At 38.7% G+C, this 21,200-nt stretch overlaps 1 protein-coding gene across 1 annotated transcript in view; it reads right to left on the reverse strand.

Annotated features, from left to right (window-relative positions):
* Window positions 1-21,200, reverse strand: part of POU6F2 (POU class 6 homeobox 2) — a 253,357-nt gene that overhangs the window by 165,621 nt on the left and 66,536 nt on the right. Inside the window, exons 2-3 of the mRNA XM_014285807.3 lie at window positions 15,588-15,679; window positions 14,397-14,625 (exon numbers count right to left, since the gene is read on the reverse strand). Coding sequence (XP_014141282.1) covers window positions 14,397-14,625; window positions 15,588-15,679 — 321 coding nt within the window. The remainder of the gene's footprint in view (window positions 1-14,396; window positions 14,626-15,587; window positions 15,680-21,200) is intronic.

Here is a 21,200-nt window from a genome sequence, read left to right on the forward strand (position 1 = left end):
AGCAGTGTTGCTTTTAAATGTGCTGCTAGATTGTATTTGTGAGCATTTGATGTTCTTTTTTAATAACCTCAAGTAAAAGGCTGAATGAATTCAACAACAGTAGCTGAAAAAAGTGCAATGATTCATATTATAGGAAAATGGAGAAAAGGATACAGGACTCTCCACTGAACACAATCCTATATTGTAGGCAATCTGTGATAACACCCTTTTCATTTCAGTTCAGTCCCATAAAATTACCACTAACATTACAACTCATGCAGAACACAGATAAATGTAAAAATGTCACAGAATTCTTCCAGATGGGACTTTTAGTTCCACTAGATCACCATCTACTTTTTTACTTGTCTAATATTTCATTACAACCTTCCATAAGTTAATTTTCTTTCCACTGACCATGTAAATCACAAATCAATTTTCATTTAAAATGCCTGACTACAGATTGCTCCTGAAAGCTCAAAGCATATGCTTCAGTGAGCTCTCTAACATTCTTAATGCACATTAGAAAAATGTTGTGGTTTTTTAAAAATCTTTTTAAAGGAATTAATTTTACATTAAAGTCTGGCATGAGACCCAAGTAGTGGTATTCCTCTCCTCCCTCTGCCTCTAAAAAGCAGGTACATTTTGGAAATGTAACCATATGTAGAGCTAAAAGTCTTTCATGATAATGACATTTGTTCCTAAACCAAAAATTCAGGCAAAAATATAAACTGCTTTAGATTTGCAGAAAGCAGACATGATTACTTAATCCCAAACCCCTACTGCAATCATGTACTTCTCTAGGGGAAAGAAGACAGAAAAGGAAGAAAAGGAGAAAAACCATTCACAGTTGAGCTAGTGACTGTGCTTTCTTGGAACCATTCTTTTTTCTCATATTCTAACAGAATCTTTGTTTGGGCTAAAATATATGACTGAATATTGTTAACTTTACTTACAGAAGCAGCCACCCTAAAACCAATGGGATATGCCTATGAGACAAGGAGGATTCAACCTTTACAACAATCTATAAGAAATGTGTTATAGGAATGCCCAGAAAATATCTTGAAAGAGTATTCTCTAAAATGTTCTTTTCTTATATTAATTTAAACATAGTGCTTCCCCCCTTGCAAATTTGTAAACATACATATGGCAGACTGGTCTTGGGAAACATGGTTTCTATGGCTGGTTTTTCTATTCTCCTGTTAAGAAACACAGGGCAGTCACTTTGCTACTCTGTGCCTTAGTTTCCCCGTTAGTAAGCAGATCATTAAAACGACCCTTTTTTTCATATTAAACAGGACCACTTAAATGCGTAAGCTTACATATGCATCGGCATTTACTGAATAGCAAGAGGCAGGAGTGATCATGTGGTCATTTAACTCCTTTTGTACATTTCCTCACACCTGGAATTTCCATGCTGTTTAATTTCAGACTTTTCATGTTATTGGCACCTGAGAACCTCAAACCAAACCCTGAAGGACAAATACTCCAACAGAACAACCTGGTGTGGTGGGAGAAGGAAGGGCTGTATCTGCTCTTGGAACACGAAGGAATTGTAACCCTTTCTAATGGCATTACCCCAGATCACTGAAGTCTAGTTGAACTGACTACGTGCAAGGGAAGACAGAAGCATGGATCCTCCAAGTCTCTTTCCTGATCTGAACCCACATGCAAGTCTTCCCTTCACTCTCTTTTCCTCTGCTCACCTGGCATACCCATATTTACCATGTCTCCCTCTACCTTTGGGATTTTCCTTCCATCTCTGAAGTTCATTTCTGTGCTGTTTTGCACCACTCTATCACAGCTCTTAGCAAGACAGTACAGCTTTGAATCCCAAGTTCTTGAAGCACTCTGACATTGGGAGTCTAGCTTGGGGGTGATGGAGAGGGTGTCAGTTTAAATAAGGCTGAGTGGTCATGACAATTGAAAGTAGTTCTGCATTAAGTGCAGCTCTTTCTCATAATGCAGTATGTCAGTGCTGACCAGTGAAATGGGGGAAGGGAAAGGCTCTCGAGTCATCTCTGTAAATAGGGTCTTGCCAAACCATTTGCAGGTTATAGTCAGCCAAACCTTGAGGGTCTTCGCATGGCGTTTTTTAAAACCCAAACTCCCAAATGTCAGTGGGGCCTCAAGCATCACATCTAATGTGAATCTGCCTCACTAAACTCGAGAGCTGAGGGCCTCCAGATTTGGCTCTGTGATGGCATATCACAATCACCGCTTAGAGCTGACCACTTGTAACAGTGATGTGGAATTACTTCAGATATGAAGAGGTGTGGGGAAAAATGTTTACTTTGCTTCCTGGCTTAGAGAAAACCCATCATCTAAGAAGAAAGCTATTCACAACAGCCAAGTCTCCAAAACAGTCTATTAATAGTCACTGGAAACTTTCTGGAGTAGGGATTACCACTGAAGACAACCTGTCTGGTAATCTAGCAAGACTTTTAAAGTTCACTACTGTAACTAAATACTGAAATAGCTGGTTGGGTTATCTGACCAATCTGAAAGGCTATTTTTGAGATTTCTTTTGGAGGAAGATTTCTTAATAGTTTTTTCAAAAAACTACTCAATGTGGGAGATGCCTGTGAGTTGGTTCAGTTGGGTGGCTAGTTTACTTTTCTTCTTTTTTCCATTTGCCTGGACAGCTCAGGGCCAGAAGGATGTCCTTTTGGGTTTTACCTTCATTCGTGTTTTTATTTTTCCACTTATATTTCTTTTTGTGGCTTTTTGTTCCATCAGCAATGGGTTGGCAAATGCCTTTAACGATCAAGAGGTGAGCAACCAAAGAGGAATCCAAATTGCCGTGGCCAGGAAGAACACTAGATACTTGAGCATCTTTCCATTAACTAGATCCTCTACCTCTTTGCATGATAATGTGAAATTCTTCTCAGGAGGAGCTTCTATTTCACAGCCTGCTGGATAGAGGCTCCTGGATAAGTGAGCTAGCTGAAGTTTAAAAGGGGCAGTAGAAGTATACGCACATGCTCATAGATACAGGCTGGGTTGTGAAAAAGAAAATATCTGAAGGCATATTAGAAAGAAAAGGAAAGCAAATACTTCTCATGAAAATCATGCACTCTCCTAAGAGTCTTTTCACACACACACACAAGTTTTCATGTAATTCTGATTACTTCTTAATGAAGAGACTAACATCTGTACAGAAAAGTTGGGAAGCCTGTGTTTCCACTATGAATCACACACCAGCAAATATAAATCAGAACTTCAGATTTAGATGTCTACATGCCCATCTCAATGCCTATCAACAGATTTACATGCACAGAACATTTAGGCATTCAGTTTTCAGCATTTTGTCAACAATTACTAAACAGAACATTACAGCTGCTGGTGGCTAAAATCAGAGCTGTCAAGTTAAATTTAACTGCAGGTGCTGATGGCAGAGAGTTATTTATTACGTAAACCATATAGACCTGCAACCTGGGCACTCAGGGCTCTAACAGAAGCCTCTACATAAAGAACGTATCTCTGAACCATCAGCAATGAGGATTTGTTTTCATTGCATGTACACCCATCACAAATTACTGCTTCCTGAAGCACTAATACAGGTTTAAGGCTATGTCAGCATTAGCAAGTAATTTGCTGCAGTATGAGAGGATCACTAGATGGAGACAGTTGGTTCTGAGTCTCTTTCCCTCTACTTCTAGTCCAGGGTTTTTACTTTGGACTGTATATACTCTGGTTTCTTGCACTGAATGTGCGGGTCTTGAAACCATAATGGGGTTTGGGCCAACTGTTGGTTTGGGGCTTCATATCAACACCTGGCTCTGGGATGCAGTTGGCATGCACCTGGAGTGGAGCTTCTGGTTTAGCTTCCTCCAAAAGAAATCTGGTCTGTGCACATCAAACTAACCTGAGGCAAACAGTGGGAACAAATGGATTAATTTCAAGTGTGCTCTAATTCTGTAAACCAAAATACTTCAGTAGATGCAGCCTGCCATACAGTAAGATTTATTTTATGAACAATGGCTTGCCTCCTCCCTTCCTATACCACAAACGTTCCCCTTACTACTACCAGTAAGTTAGATTTCTTAGCCCTTGTGTCTAATCTCCACCATGCTATTTATGAAATGATCACATCAGGAGACAAAGAGAATGCAAGTGGAATGTGACTGTGTATAAATTGTTCTGTATTGGAAATCTCATCCCATTCTGTTATTTACTTTTCTCCAAGTAAGATATAATTATATTTGTATAGGTATAGGTATAGATATAGATTAGATGTTACATTACAAAGCCACAAGGGTTCCTGATCTTGTTAACATGATGGTTGTCATTGTTTGGTTTTTTTTGCATGAGCAAAAGCTCATTACTGAGAACCCTTGTCATTCACATCGACTTGTGTTTTCTTAATGGAGCATTTCTGAAATGAATGGCAGGACATACAGTTCAATTCAAACTGTACCTTGGAGTCCTGCTCCCACTGAAGTCAATGAGGCTTCAGGATAAAGGAAGCGTTATAGTTTGTGTTTTTACAGGCACACTCTAGTCTCTTTTTCAGGTTGCTTTAAAGGAGGGCCAACAGCTCCTCAAATATTTTTACTTTCAGGTATTATTTCAGCTGGTCTATTTGGCTACCTTCTATACTAGTTTACTTGCACACTGACAGTCTCCTAGGCTCAAAAGATTCTATAGTTCTTTCTATTCCTTGCAGTGCGGTAGGATGCCATAATGCAAATACCCAAGCCTCACCCTGTCTCAGTTAGTCAGAATGGGTATAGTTTGCTGTGCAGAAGAGGTGAACTAAAAACAAGTCTCACTGCTGGGGAGGGTAATAGCAACACTGCTTTTGCATCAATCCCCTGCCAGGCAATCCATAGACTGACACTGATGGTTGCTCTGGAGGGAATCACTTACCCTCCAAGCTAGAGGTAAGATGCCAGATAAGCAGTAGCCTGTAAAAAGGGATTAAAAGAAGAGAGAAAACCAGGGGGAAAGATTAAGATAATTTACCCTTGTATAGTGTATCCATCATAAATCCCATTGTCAGTATCTATTGTTCAAGTACCTGACAAACTTCTGTTTCTATCCCCTCCATAAAAGCCTCCGTCATATGGAAAGTTGCGTACCTTTCATGGTTTTATAATAAACTGGAAGTGAGTAACAGTGCGATATCAAAGGAAATAAAACTCCAGTTGCTATTGCTGCTGGGGTTGCCTTCTGAATGTGGCTTATACAATATTTCATCTGTGCTGACACCTTTCACTCTCAATTATTTGGCTGCTGTCAAAACAAATCAATCATATTATAGCACTGTGTCTTCATGTTACCATTCCACTGCAAGTTAGCTGCATTAGCTTTGAAATATATGGAAGTATAAAATTTATCTCTATTATTTATTTAATACAACTTTCTCCCTTGTGAGTTATCTCACAAACATAGCAAACTCAAATTATCTGATGTCAAACGTTGAATATATATAAATACCACTAAGAAATTTTAAAATAATGGCACTCATGGGAACATAAATGCATAAAGATACACTTGATAAGCCTTATACTTGCAGCCAATGATTTTCTTCTGACAAATGGAACAAATAGTATATGTTTTTAATTTTGGTTGCAACTGGCCAAGGTGCTCATATTAGATAAATGTAATTTCATAAGACATAACTTTGAACTACCACTCCTGCTAAAGCAGAGCAAACCAAAGATTTAAAGAACGATTTTGTTACCAGTAAAATGAACAGGGGGTGGGGGAGGAAGCTGGGACCGAATATTTTTTAAAGATGCTATAGTGCTGGGAGGGGAACACGGTCTTCCTTTACAGTTCACAAGCATTGATTTGGGAAAGGAAAAGCTAAAATCTTGAAGAGAAAATCTGAAAGCGATTGCTCTGTTAGATTGCTAGACTTACACTTTTCAGAGAAGGTGTAAAAGTTTATTCTTGAGAGGTTTTATCCTTTTAAAAATAGACAAGAAAGAAACAACTTTCAGATTGCCAATAAATGAATTTTCTGAAAATGTACTACTATCTTTTTCTTGTTTTTTAGACAGGATTCATGTCCTGTTACAACTGCATCTTCTAAAATACAGAAGCCCAATATAGTGGGAAAATTACAACAGGTTTATCACCTCCAGATGTTTACCTCTTCTTCATTTATTACTGCTGATATAACGGGAAATCAGCTACAGAGTAAAAAACACATTTAGGAACATTTGCGTTGTGAATAACCAAGCTGAAATGTAAAGGATGGACAGAAACAGTGCTGGATGAGGAAAGGGACAAGAGGCTGAAATGGGATCTGAGAAACAGAAAGTCAAAGATATTCAAGGATCCGATTATATAAATCCAAAGCATCAGCGTTGACTTCAACGGAATTAATCATGGAAGTGAAATGAGAAACTTGCCTTTGTGCTGAAGATTTATTTTTAATATTGCATAATTTATCATAACCAAGCACAATTAAGTGAAAGAAAAGTCTGTAAGATATGTCAGATCTACAGCAGATTAAGTTTAAAAGCAATATTACTGTTAAAATAAATAAGGGGGAAAAAAAAACTATAGCAGGCAACAGTTTAAGAACCCATATTGTGTTGGATATTACTAATCTTGGTGGAAACTTCCAGTGTTTTTATGGGCTACAGAAGGTCACTGTAGGTCCCAAACAAGGAAAATTCACCGTATTACCGCAGCTACTCAAAAAGGTCTATGAACCAGAGCAAGACTTCAGAATTTAGGACATTTAGCAAAGATCTAGCTGTGTCTGAGGAACTCAAGGCATCTAACAACAGTGATTTGAGCCACTCTGTAGGAAAGCACAGCGCTCACTATCTGCACATTCATTCACAGGTAGGAAGAGAGTTGCAGAAAACCTGCATGGATTGCCTGCCATCATACGGGACACCTGGGGCGGAGCACAGAGCCGAACACAGGTCTCACGTCTGCGCTCTCTGCTACATGTGTCAGAGCAATAGGCTTGTAAAGACAAAACGTTCAAGGAATGAAAGCAGCTTCAGGGATCAGCGACAAAATGAGAGCGAGGCCTGAAGATCTCCATGAGCACAGATTTCTACCCAAAGGACATAAAATTGTATAGTGGTCTGGGGATGAAAAAACTCAAGGAAGTTTCACTTTCATCATTCCTGATGTCACCAGACAGGTCCTGTTCCCATTTCTAGAGCAATCTCAGTGGCAGACACAATTTTTTTCTCAAAAAACAGCAGGAAAAAAGAAAGATGCTGTAAATGTTTCAAGATGCACAATCTGTAACTATTTTAATAAGAGAGTAATAACACACCTTCAGAACTTTCCAAGATAATTAAGAAAAAAAAAAAAAAAAAGACATCTCCATAAAAAAAAAAAAAGGAGGTGTATGGTTCTGTGGCACAGAACCACACAGACTTTAAAGAGATTTAATTTTAAAAAATTAGCTCCCAGGTAGTAGGCTTGTATGTTCCATGCATTCAAAACTCACACCATTAAAAATGACCATAAACCCAGATGGTCAATAGTGTCTTTGTTGTTTTTATGAGTCCCTAAATAAATATGTGCTTGATTAGAATCTCACTGGTCTATCAAGAACACAATTTTGTATCCAGGGAGTTTTTAAAACATGAATCATAGGGATTTTATTAATACAAACACCATGGAAAAACAAAGGAAATTAAACCACAAAGACTATAAATGTCTGACTTAAATCCACTAAAGCAAGGAAATTAAGACTGAAGGCTGCAAATCCATCCTGGTAATCCTTCTACAACTCACTCTATTGCAGTAAAGAGTCTTGGATCAGTGTATGAGTCATATATGCATACATCATATAGACGTACCCTTCTATGTGCATGTGATCTAGATGTACCTACCTATTTGCATGTAATCTACCAGTGCATGAAGCATGTACACTACAATGCGGAGGTGAGGAACAGAATGACAAACACTAGTTAGGATTTTCACTTGCATTTGAAATTTCTTGGCTTTTGTAAGATTACAGTAAGTTAAGTGCTTCACATTATTGGAATGAGTTTTCTCTACATTAATTTAAATTGTCACGGTCTAAATTCAAGAAGAAGATTAAAGGCTCCTGGAAACAGGTGCAAAGATATACTTTAAAAGCAGCATTAAAATGCATCCATGTTCTGGTTGACAGAAACTTCATTTATAATCCTGCATGTAAAGCATTCCTGCCAGGAGCAGTACCAGTCCGAGTCAGAGCTTAATAAAGGGGTACATTCCCAGAAACGCCCAGGTCTTGCACACCAGTCACGCCACAGCTCCTAGCCTAGTGGTCACGTCTGCTAGAGGGTAGTTAACCAACAGGATTTTGGTGGAAACTTTGGGGAGGTGCAGACTACTTCTGCATTTCCCATCTGCTTCTTGGCTACAAGTATGGAAACTCAGACACTGCCAAAACTTGGCCTGCAAAGTTTAAGTAGGTGTGAACACTTTGATTTCAGAATTAATTTGATTTACATCACATCATTACTCCCCACTGATGATGTTCCATAACCATCAGCAGCGAAAAAGTAGGCATGTCAGAGGTCTATTTTGGGTGGAAGGCAACAACCGAGCACACAAGCATGAGGACTACTGCATTTTAATGCCTCTTTCGGTAGGCCTTTAACTTGTGGGGCAGAAAATCCAAACAACAAATAGCTAACACACTGGGAGTGATCAATAAACAACTAGTAACTAATAAAGCCCTGAACCTTTCACATTCCCTCTGTGAAGGCAGCAATTTGCCACTGAGTAAGATGAGCAATTAACATGAGGCCATAGCATTCCCACAGGAGAAGCCTAGGATGGTGGGGGAAAACCAACCACACAAAACCAAACAAACAAAAAACCAGCCCAGTGAGGTTCGTTCTGCACTACCTTCAGAAAACCAGGTTTCGCCCTTTCTTCCAAAAGCATGTTATGTCTCCCAAACAGTACATTTCCTGGGACACCAGACGGAGACACAAAGCCTTCTACCCATCATTAGGGATCCCTGCCTACTACTTCAGCTTCCCTACAACACGCTTTGGATGGCATGCAGCTGTTAGCCTGAGGAAACCTGCTGTAGTGGTTGCTAATCCATAGGCATGCTGTGCATGCCACAATGTGCTTAAGGAAGCACAAATTCATGCTATTTCTTCCCATGTACGCAGGTAGGGAGGTTAGTCTTAGGGGGTGGCTAACCCCTTTGTTTAAGTGAGCTCTTCACAGTGACTGCATTATGCGTTTGAGGGCTTCACAGAAATTGCTAGTTGAGTGCAGCTCCTTTTCTTGGTTCTTGTCACTCTTGTTCTGGTTGTGTTAGTACACTGCAGAAGTACCTGGGAATAAACTATTCCTCTAAGTGAAACATCATTTTGATTATTACTGACATTGGTGCTCATTAAAATACATAAGTGAAACACTGCCTTTCTGTAGACTCTGAAAGCTATTTCATGTTACTTGAAGGGGAATACAAATGAATAGGGACTGCATCATGTTAGTTAAAAGGGGAAAATGTTCTAAAAAACTGGAATTGGGACTCTAGATCAGTAAGCAATTGAGGTTTGTAGTTTACTTCTTTTCTGTCTCTTTTTTGTTTTTCATCTTTCTCTGATTTCTGGGTGTTTTTTATTTTTAAGGTGTGTGTACACGGAGGAATGGAGGCAGAGCATGTTTACTTTATCTGTTGCACAATTAATGATACAAATCTATGTTCAGATGAAACGAGATCTAATAAATGTAAACAATGCCTTTTTTTCCTTTTTGTTACCACTGTCTTCACCAAACACTCGTTTTGACTAATGTCAAGCAAAAAAAGGCCTTTTAAATTTTTGTTTTACCATCATCTATGTCTATTGTTACCCATATCAATGCATTTTAATGGCTGTCTCCTGCTCTCAAAATGTTTAATACATTTCCCCTTCCATTGTATTGCAGCTAAAATATGACCTGCTGCTGTTTAAATAATGTAATTTAATGATTTCACATTTTCAGCCATGCTAGGTTTCCTTTCAGCACTGAAGCCTTTCACTAATGATTTGGGGAGATAGTTTGTTCTCATTTCTTTCAGAACTCAAGACTGTGAAACTCTGACTTGGAAATAAATTATTGACATCCACTTTAGGAACAGTATAGTATGTAGTGGAAATAAAATACACAAAGTTTCAGTGCCATGAGGCTAGAATCTCCAACTTGTTGATTTCTTTCAAGATTCAAATGTCATTCAAGCTCTGTATCGGTGGATGTATCTAAAATACTGTTGTGCCATTGCTATGCGATGCAATATATTTGGGCCAAACCTTTGCAGAGAGACTCCCAAATTCTTATCCACAGTGCACGAGTGGCCAGCAGCAAGCTGGCAGGCAACACCGTGCTAGTTTCTTCTTATTTCAAACACGTATGGTGTACTAAAAGGATAGCTAAAATGCATTAACTTCTTAGCTAAAACTGCTTTGGCTGTCATGGAAAGTGAACAAAGTGAGGGGACAGCCTTTAGCAACTCCTCAGCACTGGAATACCTTCCCATTATTCAGTGATTTCTGAATATAATTTTAACCCTGTTGATTTCATGTTGAAAACAAGACAGAACAAACTCAGCCCCCCCAACAGGTATCTTTCTATTCAGATATACATAAATATTACACTGAGATTTAAAAATCAGACGGGCTTGAGGAAAGAATGTCTTTCCATTAATATCAGCTCCCAGGCACTACTGAATACTCTGAGATTAAGCAAACACTAGTCCCTTGGGGAGGCTCTTGAAAAGGATAACTAAAATTAAAAAAAAGGAACACACTCCCCAAAAAACCTGGCAAAGGAGATGCAGAAATTGAAACTGTTCAGCCCAAAGAAAAGTTTCCTGAAGACAGAAAGTTCAATATTGATGAACTCCCATTTGGACAATAAGAGGAAAGCTGGCAGGGTGTTTTCTGCATTAAGTCAATAAGGACAGACCAAGAAGCAATGGACTAAAAGCAGCAGGCAGGCAACATGTTGTCTTGTAGGGTACCTGCCTCACCTCTTCTCACAACCTCACCATTGCTACTGTGACACCTCCAAAATTTTTGGTGATTAGGAAAGGATAGCTGTGTTCCAGCTCTAATTCTAAGAAATGCTGATTGGAAAACAGGTGTGTAAATTCCTTGGGACAACAGCTTTCTTGGATGGTTTTTAAATTTTTATCTTCAGTGCTTTTAAAGGATTACAGTGAAAAGTTATGTTTGTTGATTTTATTGTTTTCTTCAAAGAACTGTTGGTGGAAAGCCAGAATTCCATAGGTGAATCTGTGTTATGTTCAGGGATTTCCATTTACTCTAAAGCAGATGGCTCTATTCTGCCACCAACCCTCTGGCATCTCAGTTAAATTGTATTCTTTGCATATTCCTCATGCATATGAAATTTTCTTAATAGAAGCCAGGGAAAACATGTTTTTTTAAGTTTCACAGCAAGAATTTACACATTCACCTTCCTTCTTTCTGTTCACACCATTTGACTTATTTGCTCAGGGAACGGATCTCGTATTACACTGTGTATGGCAAATGACAGCGTAATGAACAGAAAATAATCAAGTATGTATCAAGAGAAGTAGTTCTGAAAGAGGCTTAGCCTAAATCTCTTTCTACTTACAGCAACAAAATTCCTGTTGACTCAGTGCTGGATCAGGACCATATAGCAACTGAACAATGTAAAATAAACACATTTGGGAAAAAAACATTATCTTACTTCACCCCGGACCAGACCTGAAAGTTCCCGAGAATAAAATCACTTAAACATGCATGTGGATCAAACAAAATGAAGTGGTATTACTTCCTTGATCGGCATTTAGTCTGATTGAAGTACTCTGTTAGATCACAACTTTTCTGAATTCATACGTTATTCAAAAAGTCTTCAGGGTGTCTTTTGAGTTACCTAGCTGGGGTAGTTTGTGATGAAGAGGTTTAGAAGTTTACTGATGAGAGAAGAAAAAGATGACAGAAGACCCAGCTCACAGGAGCTGTGGCCATCTGTGCTTGACTGCACTGAAATTCAGGGACAGCATGCATGACAAGAGAAGTAATAAGACAGGTTAGAAAACGGCATGAAAACATTTCCCCCAGTCAACTAAGTCGATTGTGCCACAGTGAGGTTTAAGACAGATGGTCTGATTTCACCCAAAAGGCAGGAATTACCAAAACGGGGTTAAAGCATAGGCTTCTATGAGTATACCTGTAAAAGCGCTGGCTACAAAACAGAACACATATTCTATGATTATCTTTCAAATAGTCACAAAAACCAGGGACCAGAAGTCAATCACTGATGATACCACACAGCTAAAGACGGTCTCAGCACTCTCAGCTGACTCCTACCTTCATTCACACATGCATAAGGTAGTGGGCTACACAGGAAGCAACAGAAACTTACAACTGTGTTTCAGGGTTCTCAAGAGCTATCTTGACCAAGTTACTTCATTTCCTTGTGTATCAGTCTCACTTCCAAATGAGTGCAGTGGGACTTGCTTAGAGGGTTGGGAGGGAAGAGTAGAGAAGATGACAAACAGCAACGCAACTAGGTGAATTCATGGGTGCTGTTCCATTTAGCTACTTTATGGAAGATGGGATTGCATCCATAGACAGAGCTGTACCTGATGCTCCAGCAAGTCCCGATTTGATCCCATGCTTCTATCTATCTGTAAAGATTACAGAGGAAACCTTTTCATCTGGTAAGGTCATTGCTTGCAAAATTTATTTGGCAGCAGAGTTACACCTTTTAGCTAGCAATTAGACACCCATGGCTAAACTAAAGAGCAAAGGTTGCCTGGCTTAATCCCTACCCTCCAGCTTTGCAATACTGGGTGAATAAACAACGTAAGAACTGCACGAGCTTATGTTTATTTATAATACTACATACCCAGCAACTATAACCTGGGGCACTCCAGAGTGGAAGGATACATTTTTATAATGCCTGTTTCTTCATTAAGATTTCATCATCCACCTACGCTAAAAAGCCACTTCTCCTTCACTTTGTTATATCTGCTTTTACCCACTCCTGTTCCCACATTATTTTTTTAATCTCCAGTTCCCTACTTTACATGCACTCTCAAATTTTAAACAAGCAAAATTTGTGCATTAGTGTGTCCTGTTCATCTATGATTTATGAATGACAGGTTCTTCGGTGCAGCTTAATGGTATGAGAGAGACATTATTTTAAACATTAAAGTGAAAACCATTTACAACTATGATAAGAGAGGTCTGTTGACATTAAACTTTAAAACATGCACAAGGTAAAGGCAAGTAGCTGCCCCAACAGGTGAGAGTACTATGCATGCGGTTTGTACGGGAGTTTGTTCAACACAAGCTGTCTCTTCCTTCTCTCTGTTTCACAGCCTGTAGGATATCGTGCTTCAAACAAGTCATCTGCTAATCAGCAGCCACCAGAGTTTAATAACTAGAAAGTACTTAGGGCACCGTAATGCAGAGCACTCATTTAAGAAAAAATTACCATACTGTCTGAAAAGAACTCTTCCTAGCATTTACATCAGCAAGAAATAAAATAAATATATCAAAAGGGCTAAAGCTTTATTTTGATACTTGTTGCTCACATCTTTATCACTTTCACACCGGACAATCACTTTCTTGCCATCCTCTTCCATGAAAGCTGTACAATTCTATTGTAAAATATTGGCTAATACTTACCTTGCTATACTTGGTTCAGTTCTGTTGAGCAGCAACTGCTTTCTGAGAAGCAAGCAACATAATTATGAACAGTAAATAAATATATCTGTATTTTATATTATATGTGTTTGGATTGAGTACTGCTGCTAACAGTGTTAGACACATTAATTGAACAGCAGAGACTACTAGGGAAGAACAGTGATGTTAGAGAACTGTTTTTCAGTCTGATTTTAGATTCCAAGGAGAATGCAGCAGGTAACTTAGGGTAGAACTGTTGCGAACATGGTACAGCTCAGACAACGGGCGGGATACACACAGAGATTAACTTTTTGCTGTTGACTTTGGAGTCATATAACTCCCTCAACAGCTTGGATGAGGATGGCAGAACCTTACTGATAAAGCAGACCTCCCACAGCAAGAATGAGAAGGAATATTTGAGGCACTGATGACAGCTGAGAAAACTCTTAGTTGCCCCTACTCTTTCAGCTACCCTCAGTGGTGAAACAGAGTATTTGTCTTCATGCTGCCGTTTCAAGTTTTAAAGTGAACTGTGAGTAGGGAACATTGATCACTGATGACAGAAAAGGCTAATGAATCATTCAAGTACTTTGCATTACTGACGCATAGAATCTAAGACCCAAACTCAAATCTGTTCTGATAACAATGCAAATATCCCTTAAGTATCTCTCAAGTATTAAAAAACAATCCAAGTACTGACTTTCAATATGCATCAAGAGCAACATTTCATTGGAAAAAAAGAGATCACTCAGTTTAAAAGAGAGAAAGTGAAACAAACAGGCAAAAGAACCTACTGTAAAAATTACAAACATGACTTACCTTGTAGATTTTGCAATGGCAAAGTCATGATGCCTCCTGCTGCAGCTGCTGCTACCAGCCCTTGGATGTTGGTGAGATTTGCTGTAGGTAGAGTTAGGACGAGTCCTTGTTGGCCCCCCAGCTGCCCAGCCATGTTGAAAGGAATAAGGATCGGCTGATTCAGGGCTGGAGTGCCTCCTGGCATCACCCCCGCTACTGCTGAGGCTAATTGTTGGGCTGTCAGTAACGGCTGTAACAAAACACAAACAGCAAACCTATTTTACTGTGCATAGCTCGGTGTTACACACTTACATACAACTCTTCTGGCTTGGAAACCTTTCATGTTCCATTACAGACAGCACAGCACAGCACTGCTTCCAATATCTTAAAGCACATATTTTCACCAACACAAAAAGTTTTGACAAACTTGACAGGCTGAAGATGTAAGCCTTACAATCACGTAGCCTGGTAGCAATCCAGTACCATCTAGACTGGAAAATTCATTACACATGCACCAAAGATAATTTATGAACACAAGAAGGCCTAACTCAAGTCAGCACAGAAGTACCTAAATACTAACATTTCCCAAATTTCCCCAGTTGTATACTGATCAGTAAAAGCAGAAAACACTACAGTAACAATTACCAGAAACTCTGTGGACCAAGACTGTACTGGAAAGTGGAAGAACATTGAGTAACCTCCTAGAGTACAGCTGAACTTGGATAAAATCGTGAAGTGATATGGGAAATCTTTTAAAATATTTACAGTGTCATACTATTATGCCTGCATTTTGCTCTAAAGAAAATAAATACCTGGCTTAAAGGATAATTAAATGCCTTTACTGACACAGGAGCTGTGTGTGACAGGCAGAACTGCCAGAGCCAATAAGGTTGCATTAAAATTGCACGAACTTTTTAATGTTAAATTATTACATGTATTTAAAAAATAACTTATATAAGAAATTAAAATAATTAAACCTCCTAAATATGCAAAACTGCTTAGGTTTTATGTTAGAAAACCATACAAAAAGCTAATCTTTCCAAACAAGTAACTTTTAAAGCATATGTGATACATACACGGCCCCTTTTTGTAACACTAAATGCAGCCAAACAATCATGTTCTCTATATTACACAGATCCAAGATGACCAACTGCAGTTATTTACTTTTCATCACATTGCACATCTCGATTAGTTGAAAGGAAACATACTGACCTGAGGCCCAACAGGAAATGCAGGATGGGACTGACCAGGTTGGTGCTGGTCTGCTGGGCTCGTGTCAGGCAGCACTGTGTTTCCTCTGGCCTCTGAAATCCAAGGAGCAGATTGACTTTAATATCAAGCCTGGGGACTGCCACATTACCTTCTACTTTGATGCCACATTACATCAAGCTGAAAATGATATGTTAAAGTGCTTTATCAATAACTCAAGCACTCAAATCACTTATCAGCTGCATAAATTATGCTGAAATTCATTCAGACCAGCCAACTCATTCAAGGAGCTACAAAAATCTGACAGCAGTGAAACTGAAGATATCATCAACCCAGCTAATGTGGGTTGCGTTATACATCAATTTACATACAGTACATGAGCACTCCGCGTGTGTGGGAACTGCATTTTTTACGCTTAGGTGAGCATCAGCCATTCTAATTTCTGAAAGCAGAAATTATCTGAAAAACAATCAGGTCACATCTACTTTGTAGCTTAATAAAGTATTTTCTTTTGTCAGTTAGTGAGGCAGCAAAGGTTGTACTGTGTGCAATAAAAAGGCACTACAAAAACTGAGAACAGGTATGCTTCCAAAGGACAGCTTCTTTTCTAAATTGCATGTGGCGGGAGATGAACAAAATTCCGTGAAACCAAAGATTTCCAGCATTTATTGAGATGTTGAGATCCAACAATTGAACTATATGCTGGGTACTAATGACTTGCTAAGCCCAGAACACAGTCCAGCCCTACTGGATTTTGCTGAAGTCTGTAATACAGATTTGGAAAGGAAAAAGAGAAAGAGAAATGTCCTATCAGTTGCAAGAAAGTACCAAAATATTTTCAAAACTACGTCCCAATCCTCCGCTTCCTCTGGCTGAAGGACTTGCATTGATTCAGAAAGTTTTTTGGTGATCAGGCCCACATTTACCTTGGAAGCTGAAGGAATGACAGCAGGTATCAAAAGTAGCTGCAAGACTACTGTGGTTTCTTAAAAAGAAAACTCTAGTAATGGTGTCAGTTTCCCGGTTGGTACAATAGTTCCTGTTCTGTTAGTTTTTTCTGATAAGTGGTTGAAATTCTAAGTAAACCTTAACAAGATGTTCTTTTCCAATGTTTGTCCTATGAATAGCAAGTGCAAGATAATTCAGAACCAGTTTATTGGCACACCCTGGCGCAGTAAGGAAAAAGGATATGATTCTGTCATACTTATAAATTTTAAAGAGGGTATTATCAGCTCATTTAAAACAAATTCTTCTATATATTCTCCAAGGGGACAGATTTATAAATAATGGAAATGTGAAGAAAAAAAAACACCCTTCAGCATATTAAGGTACAAATAAAATTGACTGCTACATATTATTCAATTGACTTCTATCTCTACAGCAAGGTGTCAATCATAACAGTATTTTAGAATAGGACTAAACAATAAATTTGCAGAGGTTTTATGCAGAAATCTGGAAATCTGATTAATTTGTAATATTTTCATGTGGTCTCAAAAAGTCAGAAACGGACGTTGCTTTGGGAATACTTACAGTCTATCGAAATATCTGATTTGAAACTAATAAAAATATACAGACTTGCTGACATTTTATAAAGTGAATTCTATAAAAATATGTTTGGCATTTTAATGACCACTGTCATTTAATAATGAGAACAAGCTGACCTACTATAATTGGTGAGGACTCCAACAGTGGCCTAATAACATGCAAAAAGAGACACAGTCACTAAATTTTTTATGTGCAATTTACTCATCCAAGTTACTTGAAAAGAAAGAAATGTAACTAGATATGGGAGATTCAGCGAAAACTGTTTCTTTTAAATGCATTACAATCCCAGTGCTGCTGCTATGCCTAAAACCAAAGAGAGGTTTTCTTCAGTATGGGTTCCTCCTATACAAAATAAAGTGTTATGTTACTAAACACAATTTTACCTTTGGTAATTTCCACATATTGTTGTGGGGTTTTTTTAATCTTCTCATCACAGCTGTATGTATAAAGCGATATTAGATCAAAGGCTCAATACCAATGAATATATCACTCCCCATTAAGATCAAATCTTATAAGTCAATTTTGTTTATGTAATTTTAAAGGCTGAGAATTTTGTCTTTGTGTATGATTTAATTAATATTAAAACAAGCTCCTGATAATCTGTCCTGTCATTAAATTGTCCTATGAATGCTCTGGGAGAACATAACTAGAGTGAAATATTCAGTAGAAGTCCATTTTATTGCATTTACTACAGCTTGAGCTCTCAGAAAATAAGTAAGAAGTTCTGAAGAACAATGCCTGTGCTTTAGCATTTTTTTTTCCATGGTGCGGCTATCCTGAGAACCACTGTTTTCTCTTATCTGTACCCTAAGGATTTTGCAGTATTTCATCTCACAAGCTGCGTGTAGTACAACTGGGTTATACTGGTTTATATAGGACCATAAAGCCAAAATTAATTACACTCCTTTCCTTTTGCATTGCACTAATTGGAATCACTGAGGGTTACATTCCTTTCATATGGTCACTCATCGCAGATGATGTATCTTTTTATTTCAGTGCTATTTTTAACACTCTGCTGCTTCTAGCTCACTTTCCTTATGATGCAGGCATTTCAGCAAAACAGCATACACTTTCATGTGCATGAATGTGGTCTTACATGGCACCCGATATCAAATTATGCATGCCATATTCTCAGAGCGAAATTCTCACATTTCCTCTCATGCCCCTTCTAATCTACCCACCCTAAAAGCTGCTCAAGAGTCAAGATTTTTTTCAAAAGGCACAGGAAAATCTTCCTGCTGGGCTGGCAGTAAACACAGTGAAGCGAGGATTTCAGGGTTAAGTTCTGTTGCATCACACACGGTGACCGCATTTGTTCCTGGCTGTACACTATCTTTGCTGAGACGCACAGGTCAAAGCTCCCAGGAAAGCAAAGCAGAGCAAAAAACACTGGTGGAAGGCTACTTTACCTCTTCTGTCTCATAATGTTGACTGGGTGGATTCCTCTGGTTTCAAAGGATCTGAGGAGCTGGGAGAACTCTGTGTCACAGCTACTATTTCTGATTCACAGACGCATTGCTACTAATTTGGAAAAATACCTTCATTAAGACCATTACCCTAAACTGGCAGCGCACAACCCCCCACACTGTTTTTCCCCCTCTGTTTTACTGCCTTTATTTGGGATTTCATTAGTTCCAGATGCTGGCATGACCTCTGCAGGTAAATTATTCCCCTGTCCAAATTCCAGTCCTCACTAATAATAAATGGTCTGTCAAAATTTGGCTTGGATTTTTCCACTTGTCCAGATCCAGGCCATTACCTCCTGTTAGGCTATCCTCCAGCGCTGCTCAGATTTCTATCCGCGAGGGGTATGGCGGCAAGGAACCAGGATTCATAGCAATCCCTATGGAGCTGGGGAGCTACCAGTAGCACCTTCTCCGTTCTCAGCTATGACTGGAGAGATTTTATTCTCATAATACCTCTGATTACTGGTGCACAAGGGGTAGGGGGAAGGTAGTAACGGGGCACCTACTCTGGAAAGAGAAATAATTCTTCTTAACACCATTTGTCTAGGCAGGGAGCTAAGACTTCACTTCTAACTGAGCACTGCCATCGCAGCCTAAGCAGACGAGTTCGCTCAGTGGTACCGTATGAACAGACCCAAGTGCTACTGCCATGGTACAGGCAGGACCGCAGACAAGGCTTTAATATTTAATAAGCAGTATTCATCATATGTGATTCATGATAAATTAATTATAAATTATATAATACATACACTCACCTCTCATCCTGCCAAGGGGCTGGAAGGGCATGACACAATAAAAAATTGAAGTGCACTGTAAACATTGTAAAATAACCCTCTTAAAATAAAATATTATTTAAAATAAAGCTAAGTAAAACAAACGCAACCTTTTTCTCCCCTTACCAAAAAATATAAAAAAATGAAATCCCCAAAACTAAGTAAAAAATCTTGTTGAACAATATCTGTTTCAAAAATGAGAAAACCACAAGAGAAACATCAGAAGGAAAAAGAAATTCCACATCCCCAAGGTCTCTGAGTCTCACACAAAATTACAACTGTAAATGCACTAGTTATAAACAGGCTTTCTACAGTTTGCTTCCTTTTTGTTTCTTACACATCTTCAGCAACACAACAGGTAATTCAGTTCTAAATGTCTGTATCTCCGAGCACCCCATGAAGGGGGGAATGCTCTAATCCCTGCTTTACAAATGAGCATCTAATGGACAGAGCGACTCGGATCCAGAGTCTCAAATCAGCACCGTTTAGGCACCAACACCTCCCCAGCTGTATTTACACTCTTCAGGAAAGAACGGGTCAAAATGCAAAACTGCTTTGTGACTCCTTGGCTACTCCAGGGCTATCAGTAGCTCTGACAAGGTGAACCTGTACATGCGCCCAGCACCCTGCACTTGGATGCACTGCCCGTCCCAGCAGCCCTGGTCTCACGTGATGCCTGATGCTTGCAGGGAAGCTGCAGCTGACTGGCAAATGCCACTATACTGAAGAGCATTACGGGATATATGATCAAGTGCCTTAAACACATACATCCCGCTCTGTCCTGGACCTCCTGGTTCATCTGCAGAGATGAGCTTGTGCCTGCTCGAAGGCACGGTGCGCAGCAGCGTCTCCTCTCAAAATGCACCAAAGCTCACTCAAAGCCAGGGTTCAAACCACAGCGTAAGTCAACTCTCAGCAGATGATCTGGAAATAAGTAACTTCCTCATTGTCTTCAGGAAGGAATTCAATATTTCTCACATATATCAGAACCAGGGAGATGCTGGGCCACCTCTCTAGGACTCAATGCTTTGAAAAACATACAAGATCAAATTTAATAATACTAGATTTTCACTAATCAAAAGAATATATAAAACCTTCTGAGATACACATTTAAGCAAATATTTTAAATGAATCAACATTAATAAAAGAACACAGCATTTCAAGCAATACTTCATATTAAAATCCTTAGATACAGTTCCACAATGTGATAATAAATTACTTGCATTTATCTCTCAGTAACTGTAACAATAAGAAATCAAGAGTATTTTTTTACTACTCATTGAGTCAACTCACATTAAAGATACAGCTTTAAGAATGAAATCATTAAAGTGAAAATACTGCCTGTGAGAAGTCTTACATTTTCAAAACTAATAAACTCACAGTCTGAGCATGTAACATAGCTGCATTTAGATCATGAGACATTATCAGGAGAAAAAAAGATAACTTTTTTAAAGGCATTAAATAGATCAACTGATAATATTCAAATTATCAGGTATGGTGTGCGAAAGTCCATCATTTCTGATTAAAGTAACACAGCTCTTCATTAAATGAGCCCTTAATTGTCAGCAATTATACCAGGAGCAATCTTGCTGAACAAATTTTAATAGCTGAAAGAAAAAGATGCAGCTGATAATGAAAAAATGTAACATTCCCTCCAAACAATCCTCATTCTTCCGCAAAGAACCATATTGTGGTTTTTAATTTCGCTGTTTTCATTTCCCTGCTGCCTCAGATGTAGGTAGGAAGCCCTTCCAAATCACCTCACCTTAAAACCTTAGTAATCAGATTGCTACACAGAATTTCACAAACACATCAAAGTTTTATAATACTTG

This window comes from Falco cherrug, chromosome 4, assembly GCF_023634085.1.
Source record: "Falco cherrug isolate bFalChe1 chromosome 4, bFalChe1.pri, whole genome shotgun sequence".
In the NCBI taxonomy this organism is placed as follows: domain Eukaryota; kingdom Metazoa; phylum Chordata; class Aves; order Falconiformes; family Falconidae; genus Falco; species Falco cherrug.